The following is a 14,078-nucleotide window of genomic DNA, read 5'->3' on the forward strand; positions in this document are numbered from 1 at the left end:
CCAACAAATCCCCCATAATGCTAAATGGCTAAACAACTTCCCCTTGGAGTGCCATCTGGAAAAACTACTTGCATTTTACAAAATCGAGGGCAAGTAATACTATATAGTGAAGAGGCTGAGGACTGCGATGATCGTACCCACCTACACTTAATGTCATTCAATTAAATTACATAATTTACAATTAGATGGCTATATCAGTGCTACTTTTTTAGTCACTGCCAATTGTACACTATTTTGATGATATACACTGTAACAGCCTAATGAAAAAAAAAAAACAATTTCCTCCCATTTATATCACAATTTTGTATTTAGCTGACATCAGTTTTGGGCACGCACCACCCCACTGTTAATTGTACTTAAGACATCAGCAGAGAGCACTTTTGCAATCTTTTCCAGTTGAGGAAGGCAGGTTTCATTACTCAGCTTTCACGTTCACCGAAGTTAACAGTGCTGACAACTGCTGGTAACGAGTCACACCTCTCGCCCCATTTACTTGTGCTAATTGCCCCAAAGGAGTACGCGACTGAAATTAACCCTCCAACTCCCTGGGCCGAGAAGTCAGCGCCTCCTCCCCGGGGACCTGCGCCTCGGAAGTCCGAGGAAGAACCATCCCTCAGCCGCCGGCGGGCCTTGACACCCCGGGCCTGCACCCCGGCGCTGAGGAGAGCCAGCCAACAGCCTCCTGCGGCCGAGGCGCCTGCGCGAGAGGGCGGTGCTCCGGCGGTGCGAGCCTGCGCCTCCGCCCCCGGCACAGGACCCGCCTCTGGCTCCGCCTCCGGGGCTTTGGAGGCGGAGCCTCCGCTGGGAGGGAGCCGGGGCAGCCCCTCCTACGCGCCCCCCCCGCCCCACGCACTGGCGTCACGACGCCGCGCCGGCCTGGCCCTGCTCCTCCGCAGCGCTCGGCTTCCCCCGGCGTCCCCGCGCCAGCGGGACTCGCCGCGTCGCCGTTCCCCCCGCGGTCTCCGCGCCACCCCGGGCTGTCGCCCCCGGTCGCGGAGCCATGTCGCGACCCAGTAGCGTCTCCCCGCGGCAGCCCGGCGGGGGCCCGGGGGGCTCGGGTACCTCCGCGGCGGCCGCCTCCGCCGGCCCCGCGGCGGGCCGCGGCCGAGGCAAGGGGCTGAAGGATATCCGCGTCGACGAGGAGGTGGAGATCGCGGTCAACCTCGCCCTGGAGCGGTTCCGGTACGGAGAGGAGAAAGGTGCGCAGCGGCAGCCCGGCCGCGGGGGAGGAAGGTGGGGGGGCGCCCCGCCTGGCAGGTGCGCCCGGGCGTGCCCGTCGCGGCGGGCTGGCAGCGGGGCGGGCGCTGGGCTGCGGGGAGCCGCGGCGGCCGTGAGCACCTGGCCTGGGCCGGCGGGGGGAGGCGAGGCCTGGAGCGGGGGTGGCAGATATCTGGGCCCGGAGGCGCTTCATCGGTTCCCCAACAGAAGCCTCCCCTGAGCTCCTTCCTGCCCGAATAAGATGGCTTGCTTGTGAACCCTGCACCGCTTGCAGGTGTGAAGATACAGCACTGCCATTAGTCCCGTTGTTCACGGGAGAAAGTGATAGGTTTGGGGATTGAAAAACTCATAACGTCGAGATAATACGCCGATAATACTGCATGTTGCATTGTTGTGTTTGCCTTTTTAATTATCTTTCTAGAAATGGAATTTCCTTCTTCCTTCACTAGTACTGAAAGAGCATTTGTTCACCGGCTCTGTCAGTCTCTTGGGCTGATATCTAAAAGTAAAGGGTAAGTTGGAGTCTTATTTTTTTATTATTTTCTTTTTTTTAGTGCAAATGTATGGAACTTCATGACTAGCGTTAAAATGGTCTGTGTTTCTAGCATATCCTGCACTGTTGCATGGAATAGTATTAGAGAAAAAAATTTAAAAAGTAAGGTAAAAGTTAAGTATCTTTGTGCTTTGCTTTATGTGTACTTAAAAAAACTTGTGATGTACTTAGTTTGAGATTGCTTGCCCTTATACTGTTTTGTGGATTTCATGAGTCCATAAAAAAGACTTCTCGCCAAGATCTCTTCTGTTTTTCATGCACAACCGTGTGCCCAAGGGTTTTGCATAGAATCTCATAGCTTGACAGATAAAATGTAACCTAGAGTATCATGTCCAAAAGAGTGCTTCTGTTGAGAAGTGCAGAAGAGGGTTCATATGCAGATATGATGATGTTTCTTTCTCTTACCTTGCTCTCACCTTTTGAAGAGAAAACCCATGTTCATTGACCTGATGAGCTTGTGTGAAAGCTGAGAATCTGGATCCCTTGGGAGTTCAGGTGGCAAAGCAACAGGAAAGGGAAAGTTACGGGAAAAACCCAGAGAGATGGAGTGTCATGTATAACTTTTGTGTGTGTGGACTGCTGTAAAACTGTAGCAGCATTTTCTGTTCCTCGTTTTTGGTGATACTTCATGACTCTTGCAAAAGTAGTGTAAAGTGCTAGTTCTCTGATCTATACTTAATTAGGGAGTAAGTGCTCTTCAGCACTGATTGTGTTGAATGTGTAGCTTGGTTTCAGAAGATCTTATTCAAGCATAGTGCTGTTCAAGTGAAGTTATGCTTTCAATGTGGCTCCAGTCTTGGGAGTGGTGTAGCTGATTTTTGCAAGAGATGCCTGAGACAATAAATTTGGATGAACTTGAGTATCTTTGCATCATATTTTGGGAACATGGAGTGTTAGAAAGCCTTGTCAGATGCATGCAAATGGTTAGCAGGAACATGCTTGGGTTGTATGGTGCCTGTGCTTAACTGTAACTGGTAAACCCTGCTTGAATCCTTGTTGATTCTTTGTAGAGCTTTGTAAATGTCTCTGAATGGCTCCCTAGTAGATTCTGTTGTATTTTTTGTAGTTGTTTTCATAGAATCATAGAATATCTCAAGTTGGAAGGGACCCATAAAAATCATTGAGTCCAACACCTTGCTTCTCGCAGGACTACCTAAAACTAAGCCATATGACTAAGAGCATCGTCCAGATGCTCCTTGAACTCTGACAGGCTTGGTGCCGTGACCACTTCCCTGGGAAGCCTGTTCCACTCACTGACCACCCTCTCAGTGAGGAACCTTTTCCTGATGTCCAGTCTGAACTTCCCCTGACACAGCTTCATTCCATTTCCTCGTGTCCTATTGCTGGTCACCAGAGAGAGGAGATCAGCACCTCCCTCTCCGCTGTGCCCCTTGAGGAAGATGTAGACTGCGACAAGGTCACCCTCAGCCTTCTCTTCTCCAGGCTGAACAAGCCAAGTGACCTCAGCCGCTCATCCTAAGTCTGGCCCTCGAGACCTTTCACCATCTTGGTCACCCTCCTCTGGACACACTCCCATGGTTTGCTGTCCTTCTTATATTGAGGTGCCCAAAAGTGCACACAGTACTCGAGGTGGGGCCGCACCAGTGCAGTGTACAATGGAACAATCACCTCCCTGTTTTTGTTTTGTGTTTTTTTTTTTTAATGTGATGTGTTCAGGGTGACATGAAGCTTGGAGAATAGTTGAGCTGAAATTTAAACAGCTGAGAAAAAAGGAATATTCACCTGGGAAGACGTAAACTGTATCTTTTTTTTTTTACTCTAATAATGCATTGCACATTTAAGAAACATAAATTTCCTTTTAAAATAAATTCCAACATTCTACTCGTGTTTAGTCTCCCCAGATTTCCTCAGTAATTACGCTTGCAATAACTTTTGAAATGATCAGTCTTTAAAAGCTTGATCATGATCGGCTTTCATCATTGAATTTGTAGATAGAATATAATTTTAGTGTTAATACTCATTACTGTGTACTTGTTGCACTGAGTGGATAAATAAGGAAAGCTATTGCTTGGGAACCATAGGACAATATTTTGTGTCCTTAGTTTTTTCCTTTGAGTTAAGCAATCATATTTTGAATACTTACAGAAAACTTTTTATAAACTCTTCATAGCTAGTGTGTTTTCCTCTAGACATTGTTATCAGTGCACTACATTGGGTCTGTCTGGGATGGAGTTAAGATTCCCCATAGCGGCCCTCAGAGTGCTGTGCTTTGTGTTTGTAGCTAGAACAGTACCGATAACACACCAGTGTTTTGGCTCCTGCTGAGCAGTGCTGGCACAGCATCAGGGCTGTCTCTCCAGCTCCCAGCTATCCCCCCAGCTAGGAGGAGGGTTGCCAGCAGGTCGGGGGCGGTGATCCTTCCCCTTTACTCAGCAGTGGTGAGGCTACACCTGGAGTGCTGTGTCCAGTCCTGGGATCACCAGCAGGAGCGAGACATGGACACAGTGGAGAGAGTTCAGTGAAGGGCCAAAAAGATGATGAAGGAACTGGAGCATCTCTCCTAGGAGGAAAGGCTGAGAGAGCTGGGACTGTCCAGCCTGGAGAAGAGAAGGCTCAGGGGGATCTCACCAATGTATATAAATACCTCCAGGGAGGGTGCAAAGAGAACAGAGCCAGGCTCTTTTCAGTGGTGCCCAGTGACAGGACCAGAGGCAGTGAGCACACGCTGTGAGGGTGACCGAGCACTGGCACAGGTTGCCCAGAGGTGTTGTAGAGTCTCCCTCCTTGGAGATATGCAGAAGCCGTCTGGACATGGTCCTGGGCAGCTGGGTCTAGGTGACCATGCTTGATCAGGGGGTTGGACCAGATGACCTCCAGAGGTCGCTTCCAGTCGCAATGGTTCTGTGATTCTGTGGTTCTAAGGTGCTGGGATACAAACTACTGAAGACTGGGAGGCGTTGCAGTTTGTTTTTCCAATTCTGTCAGCCTTTCCCTGAGCATGCACATTCAAGTACTGTTCCAGCTTCAGTATTTTTGCTATTCTGAAATGTTATCTTGCATGGACCAGGAGCTGAACCCAAGCCAGCAACTTAGCAAGCAGCCATGTTGTGGTGGGTTGACCTTGGCTGACTGGCAGGTGCTCAGCCAGCTTGGTCTGTCAGTTCCCCTCCTCAAGAGGACATGGGGAGGAAATAGCCTGAGGTCTCTTCCATAGGCTGAAGTTCCTTCAGGATAAACCTGCTGCACTGAGGTCTCTTCCATGGGCTGCAGGGGAATCTCTCCTCCAGCACCTGGAGCACCTCCTCCCCCTCCTTCACTGACCTTAGTGTGTGCAAGGCTGTTTCTCCCACATTTTTCTCTCTCCTTTCTCTCACAGCTGCTGCGCAGTGTTTTTTTCCTCTCTTAAATATGTTATTGCAGAGTAACCACCATCGTGACTGAGGGGCTCAGCTGTGCCCTGCGGTGGGTCTGTTGGAGCTGGCCATGTCCGGCACGGGGCAGCCCCGGCCTCTCTTCACAGAGGCCTCTGCAGGCACCTGGGTACCTGCGCCCCGTACACACACACACCACTATACCACCCCTGCCAGGGACGGGGCACTGGGCTCTTAGTGTGACCTTCTGCTCTTACCCTGAGAAGTCATTTTCAAAGTGTTGGTTTGTCATCGTAGCCCAAGGATGAGGTAGTTCAGTTTCAAACATATTTACAACGGTTCTTTGCATTTCAGTATCAGAGTTCAGTCTGAGAACAAATGCAGTGTTACGATGAAGTGTTTTGGCTCTAATTCTAGATTGTAAATCTTTCATAAGAACATCCTGGGAATCTAATTTGTTTTACTGGATTTTGTTAAGGCTTGGAATATCACTAGAAGGCTGCTTGTTTGTCTGTTATGTCTATTTGTTGATGTTGAACCTCTAAATCTCTTAAATTAGTCTAGAAAAATCAGTTTTGTGTAATACCTCTCAATATTGATTGCTAGAGTGATTGATGGAACTGTCTGTCTTCTGGGAAGCAAATGCAGTGACAGAGCTTTAACAGAAAGGTGGCAGAACAGTGTTACATTATGGAGGCCTAATTGTAAGGTTGTGCTGGGCGTAGTCATCTGAAGTCTGCGGTGTTTGTGCTGCACTACCTCGCGTGAATAGAGGGTGGTTTTGATGGTGGATATTGTGGATGCTTCTGTTGTTTTGGTGTATGTTATGCTACATAGGACATTATTTGGAAGTTTCTAGTTATGATATTATATTTGAAAATAATATGACAGCCATCTTGAAAGAATTATGGTCAAAGACCATTATGTAGAGATAAATAGGTTACTTATTCCTAAAATATTTTTTTTTTTCTCCCAGAAAAGGAGCAAATCGATACCTGACTGTAAGGAAGAAGGATGGATCAGATCTAACACATGCAGTAATGACTTGTTGCTTGGCTCCCAGTACAAAAAATGCTGTTCGGAGTTTAATTCAGAGATTTCCTGTCACAAACAAAGAACGAACAGAACTTCTGCCAAAGACGGAGCGAGGAAATGCGTGTGCTGTTGAATCTGGTATGTTCAGTGTGTCTTCTGATATGGACTTGTGAATCAACACTGCTTAAAAAGAAACAAACAACCCACAACCCAACCACAAAACAAACACCTTTCTTTTCTGTCTCCTCTCCCATCCCAACGGACACCCTCCCGCTCAAACCAACCCATTCATTTTCTTGACTTTTAATTGTTAATGTAGGGTCTTTTAAAACTCGTGTCATGAGGAGCTTAGGCAGTCATGTCACCTACATTCCAATGTCTCCCTTGTGCCAAGTTACTTTTGAATCTTTGAGCCAGTTCCAACCAAATTCATTTGGAAGTGCATTTCTGAAATGTGAGTACGTTTCTGAAATGAGTCCTACAAGTTCCATGAGGTGAGATTGAAGAGAGAAGTGTTACCATGACTGCTGTATAAGAACACCCGTATGAGAAAATGAGACTGGCTGTTCTGCTTATGGAAATTAATGTTCTTGATAAAATGAGAAGTTTATTTTTTGTTTCATCATCTTCTAAAATAGATTTGAGACTTCTTGATTTCTAGAATATGAGAGAGTTCACTGGAAGACAAACTTCTGATACATTGTGGGTTTTTTTAAAACAGTGTTTTTAACAAGATTATTGCTTTAACAGTTATGAGTGTAAGAGTTATGTTGTGTTTCTGTGCTCAAAACTGGGTGTAGTGCACAGAAAACACTTGTACCAGTATGCCTTGTTTCATATTTCTGATTTATGATGGTTCATGTTTTAAGTGCTTCCTTTGCTAGTTTTTTTTTTCAATTGTTTCAGTTGTTTTATAGGATTGTTTAATGGACAGAGGGAAACTGTAATAAGTGCTGAAAAGCAATTCCTTAGGAATGTAAGGCATAATCTAATGAATAGTGTAAAATTTATCTTTCTTTATTTCTCCAGAATGATTTTTGGCTCCTTTAATCTGTTAGCCTGTGTCTGTCTTAGTAAAATGGTGCTTGTAATTTAATATATTAATCTTTTAATCACACTAGATATGCATAATAGAATTTACAGCAAGCTTTTCATTCTTCTGGAAAGTAAGTACTAAGGAATTATAGAATAGCATTTACAATACTGAATTTGAAGTAGTCTCCTCTGAAGATGTGCAGGTTCTTTGGCTACTTATACATTGCTTTCTAATACATCACACTGTGCTGTGTGGGTCCAGGGGTCTAGATACAGCATGGTTCAGTTTGTATGATTTAAGACAAATCTTACGGACTAGAGCATTAGGTTATGTAAGACTGACTGAAAGGAGGGAGGGAGGGAGGAAGACCAGGATAAAAGACCAGGGAGGATGTGAAAGAAAGCATATGAATCACAGTAAAGTTTTTTCTTTTTATCAGAGAAGACATGCTTGTCAGTCTGGAATACCTTAAATGTTTAACTATACAGTGAATATTTCTAGGCAAACTGTGGAGGTGTGAATGTGTAAACATGATACAAAGGCCAAGAAAAATGCCAGGCTGCTTTTCTCGGGTGTAGTTTTTATTTCTCTTTTTGCTCTTCATTACCTTTTTTTGACTTTGAGCAATGCACTGGGATAGTCTGTTTTTGTTCAAAATATCTATGGAAGTAATAACTCTTTTGAACAGTAGTTATTTCAAGCACTGTAACAGGATGCATTACTATGAATACAGCTTTTAAATGTGTGATGGGTTTGTCACTTTATCTATGGGGATGCATATAAAGTCAGGAATGTTAATTTTAATGGATGATTTTTTAAGCAATGCTTTAGTGACCTTCTTTTGTATCTAAGTAAATTCTTAACTTCACAGAAAACAGAGAAATGAACAAGACAAGCGGACGACTTAACAACGGTATCCCCCAGGTTCCAGTGAAAAGAGGGGAATCGGAGTTTGATTCCTTCAGGCAATCACTACCAGTTTTTGAAAAACAGGAAGAAATTGTCAAAATAATAAAGGACAATAAAGTTGTTTTGATTGTAGGAGAGACTGGATCAGGAAAAACTACTCAAGTATGTTTCTTTGATGAAATAAAAAGATAGCACTATTTATACAAAACTAATGCCAATTTTATAATATTTATGTAGTAAGGGATTTCTTTATGCTAGTTTTAAGGCTTTTGTTTTCCTATATAGTTGAAAGTCTTGTGTTGCAATTCACTTTCTTGCTTTTGAAATACTAAGCCAGCAGATACTTACTTACTAAAAGCATAAATGGTTCTGCGCAGTTTTCTGATAGATACTAGTTTTTCATTAAAATAATATAAAACATTGAAGGGACAGTAGCTATGATTTTGTATAGCCCTTTTCCTTCTAAAGCTAGTTCTGTTCTTAGTTTCTAGAGTAGAATATTATTGTGTTAAAATGAAAGATTACCTACAGGTATTTTTTTAATAGATTTCTCTGAAGCAGGAGAGAGAAGCTTCAACTTTTTTTGAAACAGATTAAGCTTAAAATCAGAAATTTATTTTTGCTGCCTTTCTGCCCCTGCAAGTACATTTGCAATGATTGTGAGTCCTTTTGCAACCTGTGTAATATTGAGACACAGTTAAATTATTTCACTGTGGTAAAAATGCTATGACTTTATCAAACTAAAAAGTAAATTTAAACCACTTCTTTACAGATCCCTCAGTTCCTTCTTGACGACTGTTACAAAAATGGAACTCCCTGTCGTATATTTTGCACTCAGCCAAGACGTTTGGCAGCTGTTGCTGTGGCTGAAAGAGTGGCAGCAGAAAGAAGAGAAAAAATTGGCCAGACAATTGGTTATCAGATCCGATTAGAAAGCAGGTACTAATGATATTTCTTAAAGTCATTGATCTTGTGTTGGTATCTTTAGTCTTGTGTACATTTAAACTACAGTATATTTGGGATACAGCCTAGTAAAAGCTCAGTATGTAAAGTACAGGTAAGATATGTTATTTCAGGTAATGGAATATTTAAGAGTGAAAAGGACAGTTTTCTTCTTGTATTTTGCAGTTTCGTGTAGTAAGTTGTCTTATAAGTGAATTGCAGGTGCTTTCTCTGATTTCTTGGTGTGTGTGTGCGCGCATGGAATTCCTTGTCTTATTTTCAGATCAAGTCTATATTTTCCTCCCTTTTTTTTCTCCCTACTTTCAACATGTATAGATCCAAAAGTTCTGCAAGCTTTGAACATAGGTAGGAAGACCAGCACAGTGTAACAAATACTATATAGTGAGAGTTGATAGGGGACATGAAAGGAAAAAAAGCAAAATTTGAAAGTGAATGATGAAGTTGAGCATTATTTACTGATCTAGTTTGGGTTAAATTTACTGTTTCAGCTTTTATGTTTAAAGCATGAAGTGATACAAAAGTAGAGATTTCTGGGTCACCTGAGGAATTTGTTCCTAAAGCAGAGCAGGAATGGATGAAAGGCTGAAGACTGTGTGTGGTTTCTAGATTCTTTGAACTGTATAGATAGTGGGATTTCCAGGAATGGGCAGCAGTTGGGATATGAGTGAGAAGAAGATGGCAAAAGGTATAGCTGGTTATGTTGCTTATATGAATGAAGATATCACAGAGGTAATGAAAATGAATGTACTTGAACAACAAAACCAAGTTAAAGAAGAAGTTGAATATGTGTACAAAAGCTCACAAGGCTATTGATGGATTAAAAGAGCTAGTAAAGATGAATTGCAAATAAAGTGATGATTAATGCGTAGAAGTATTGTGCTGGCTGAAGAAGAACAAAGTATAGGTCAGATCAAAATGGAAGAATTACTGGAAGCAGTGCAGAAAATCCTGCTTAAGAAGAATCAATAGATTTACTCAAGAGAAGAGCAAAAGGGAGAGATGGCAATATTTCCAACTCTGGGCAAAAAAGATATGGTGTGGAGGTGTTTACAGTGACACAGGAGTCTAATTTTTTAGGTTTTATTAACTGTTAGATAGCAATGATGATTTCTAGAAGGCTGCTGAAGAACAGAGGGAGAAGACTAGAGATCGGTATGTCAGATGTTGATACGCAGAAGCATCTGACATATCTTGGATGTGTTCCTTGAATTTAATATGTAGGAGGATTTTTGAAAGGAGGGATGTATTCCAAACTTGGAAAGAAATATGCATATGATAACTAGTGAGCTCATGTCTTCCAGAAAAGAGCTGTAGAGTACGATACAAAGTAACTTTTCAGTACTTAAGGTGGCAGTGCTGGAGAAAGTAATGGCAGTCACTGTTTTTACTTGGACAGCTAATTCTGCCACAGGTACTAGAATAGTAACTTTTAAAGATTTTGAAATTCTTTAAGAGAAAAATTAAAGCATTTAAAAAGGATCATCTGATTTCTTTGTGATTCAGTCAAGTATAGTGTATTGAGTTTGTGTGGCAAGGTTTTGGTAGTGGGGGGGCTACAGGGGTGGCTTCTGTGAGAAGCTGCTTGAAGCTTCCCCCATGTCAGCTAGAGCCAATGCCAGCCGGCTCCAAGACGGACCTGCTGCTGGCCAAGGCTGAGCCCATCAGTGATGGTGGTAGTGCCTCTGTGATAATGTATTTAAGAAGGGGAAAAAAAACCACACGCAACAACTACTGCAGCCGGAGAGAGGAGTGAGAATATGTGAGAGAAACAGCCCTGCAGACACCAAGGTCGGTGAAGAAGGAGTGGCAGGAGGTGCTCCAGGCGCCAGAGCAGAGATTCCCCTGCAGCCCATGGAGAAGACCATGGTGAGGCAGGCTGTCCCTCTGCAGCCCATGGAAGCTAACGGTGGAGCAGATATCCACCTGCAGCCCGTGGAGGAACCCACACTGGAGCAGGTGGGTGCCCGAAGGAGGCCACGACCCAGTGGGGAGCCTGTGCTGGAGCAGGCTCGTGGCAGGACCTGTGGACCCGTGGAGAGAGGAGCCCAGGCAGGAGCAGGTTTTCTGGCAGGACTTGTGACCCTGTGGGGGAGTCATGCTGGAACAGTCCATTCCTGAAGGACTGCACCCTGTGGAAAGGACCCATACTGGAGCAGTTCTTGAAGAACTGCAGCCCGTGGGAAGGACCCACGTTGGAGAAGGTTGTGGAGGACTGTCTCCTGTGGGGGAGACCCCATGCTGGAGCAGGGGAAGAGCGTGAGGAGTTCTCCCCCTGAGGAGGAAGGAGCGGCAGAGACAACGTGTGATGAACTGACCGCAACCCCCATTCCCCGTCCCCCTGCGCTGCTGGCGGGGAGGAGGGAGAGAAAATCTGGAGTGAAGTTGATCCTGGGAAGAAGGGAGGGGTGGGAGGAAGGTGATTTTGAGATTTAGTTTTTATTTCTTATTACCCTACTCTGATTTGATTGGCAATAAATTAATTTCCCCAAGTTGAGTCTGTTTTGCCCATGATGGTAGTTGGTGAGTGATCTCCCTGTGTCTCGACCCACGAGCCTTTCCTTACATTTTCTCTCCCCTGTCCAGCTGAGGAGGGGAGTGACAGAGCAGCTTGGTTCACACCTGCTGTCCAGCAAGGGTCAACCCATCACTTATAGGCAAATACAAAGACTATGTCCAAGCATATGCTGAAGAATTTGAACCTGTTTTTCCAAAGCAGTCCACACTGAATTTTCCAGTAAATTAAACAACATGGAGGGGTTCTCAAGATTCTGTTTTACTTGCTTATTTATTTATATAAATTTGAATCTCACTTTGTTAATTAATCCATTGTCTGAAGTTTTGGAGCATAAGCACTAAGATTCCTTAGGAAATCTCTGGGATAGTTTAAAAACAAATAGTATGCATGAATTCTTTGGTGAGGGAATTATAACCTAATTCCACTTCTGTTGAGCAGCTGTTCAGTCCTTTAATTTTCAGTAAGTAGTGGAAAACTAGCAGCATTTAAATGGTACAAAAAACTGAAGTATCTTTATTAACTCTTTGATAGAGTTTCTCCAAAGACACTGTTAACATTTTGCACTAATGGCATACTACTTCGCACGCTAATGGCAGGAGACAGTACTCTATCAACTGTGACACATGTTATTGTGGTAAGTATCCTGTTTTATTTCATGTGAGGTGGAGCAGTATGTATTACTTGTAATTGGAAGATGAGATCCTAGTTTTCTTTACTAATTTGCTGAGCATTTAAGGTGGTTTTGTTTGGTTAGAATCTGAATGAATGTTAAAGGCTTCCTGAGTCTTTATTGTAGCATGTACTTTTTTTTTTTTTGTAGAAGTATCTTATTTTAGGTTCATGCCAATAATTAACTTTGGAATCATGATGCAGTTGTGGAGGACAGAGCTCTAAATTTTTCCAGTCTTGTTCTGTCAGAAAGCAGAAAAGTCTTCGGGAGGCTTATGTAGATATGATTCAATGTGAGCATGTCAGAATTTCTTGTATCATGTACTTGTTTTAGCAATACCAGGTTTGCAGCCCACTTGTTTGCCCAAATGTTTTCAAGATAATGAGTAGTCTAATTTTTGGCAAATTATTTAAGTGTGTTCATTTATGATTACGTGAATATTCTTATTGTGGAGTTTGATAAGTCGGTGGAACCAGAATGTTTACCACAAGATGAAGTTCTCCACTGCTGAAGACAGAAAAATTCATGAAAATTTTAGGTGCCTGCCTATTTATCAAAATGGAAAAAAGTGTGAGAATGATCTATACATTGACTTCAGCCTGAAAATGTTGTATTTGGGTCCCTGCTGTGTAAGTTCATAATATAAAACAGAACAGAAGCACACACCAACAAAGATGATTCATCAGTCATGTGCCCTAAATGATGATAAGCTTAGTGTGTGACTTAATGGGTCTAAGCAATCTTAACTTTTTTCTGATTATGTTGTCTCATACATTTCTTTAAATGTTAATCAATGGTGAAGTGAGAATTTATTAAAATAAGATTCATAGGATTTGCAGTTTGTGTCATTATCTTGAAAATGAGATTCAAATATAAGAATTAGAAAAGTTTCAGATGTTCACTTTAACCTGCGAAAGAAAGGTATATGTAGCTTGTGCATTACCAGTGCAGTATCTGATATCTTTATAAAACTTTTTGAAATATTTTTTGACTTTTGGATAGTTTTTTTTTAAAAAGTCCTTACTTAAACTAGACTTACAGATTTTAATACATCTGTAATGTACCAGCAAATTATATATTTTAGTTTTTAAAAAAGTTTGTATTTGTGAAAAGTTATAATCTTGGATCTGTGATGTTTATCTGTTTTTGTTTTGGTTTGTTTTTTCCTTTTGTTACAGGATGAAGTACACGAGAGGGATAGGTTCAGTGACTTCTTGTTAATAAAACTGAGAGATGTGTTGCAAAAACAGACTAACTTAAAATTAATTATTTCAAGTGCTGCTTTAGATGCAAATCTCTTTATTAGGTATTTTGGAAGTTGCCCAGTAATACACAGTAAGTATTTATGTAAACTCTTAAATCTGAGTATACCTGGCCTAGGACTTACAGATCTTATTAAACTGTAGCAAACCATTCTGAGTAAGGGAACATGATAAATACACTGAAAGTTACGACAATGCTTATTCTTTGTTTGTTCATTTTTGTTGTTTCTTAACTATTTGCACCTACTTCAGAGTGAAATTTTTTTATCACAGGGAGTTCTGTAAGCGCAGTGATGTCCTGGCCCCCGCTGTGTTCAATTCAAGAAGTAGGAAAATGTTCTTAAAGTGCTGATCTCCATGGTGATATAGACCCTATGATCTACGAGAGTGTGATATGTATTAATTCATTCCAGTAGCTTCTAGTTCTTCAGGCCTCACAGAGATTGCTGCTGGTTACTGGATAAAACACAGATAACTGCACCTGGTCACTTCAGAAATACAGTCCTAGGCAAATTGGGTTTTCATGTTTTAATCGCATGATTCTTTATTTGAAAGGAAATTATTAGCTGTTAATATAGGTAAACA

The 14,078-nt window shown here is 42.5% G+C and overlaps 1 protein-coding gene across 1 annotated transcript in view; it reads left to right on the forward strand.

Annotated features, from left to right (window-relative positions):
* Positions 1-862: 862 nt before the first annotated feature.
* Positions 863-14,078, forward strand: part of YTHDC2 (YTH N6-methyladenosine RNA binding protein C2) — a 37,209-nt gene continuing 23,993 nt past the window's right edge. The window contains exons 1-7 of the mRNA XM_072860362.1: positions 863-1,199; positions 1,640-1,730; positions 6,080-6,276; positions 8,046-8,245; positions 8,856-9,022; positions 12,093-12,195; positions 13,410-13,566. Of these exons, the coding sequence (XP_072716463.1) occupies positions 1,001-1,199; positions 1,640-1,730; positions 6,080-6,276; positions 8,046-8,245; positions 8,856-9,022; positions 12,093-12,195; positions 13,410-13,566 (1,114 nt within the window). The 5' untranslated portion in view covers positions 863-1,000. The remainder of the gene's footprint in view (positions 1,200-1,639; positions 1,731-6,079; positions 6,277-8,045; positions 8,246-8,855; positions 9,023-12,092; positions 12,196-13,409; positions 13,567-14,078) is intronic.

The sequence above is a fragment of the Ciconia boyciana genome, chromosome 4 (assembly GCF_034638445.1).
Source record: "Ciconia boyciana chromosome 4, ASM3463844v1, whole genome shotgun sequence".
Taxonomy (NCBI): Eukaryota; Metazoa; Chordata; class Aves; order Ciconiiformes; family Ciconiidae; genus Ciconia; species Ciconia boyciana.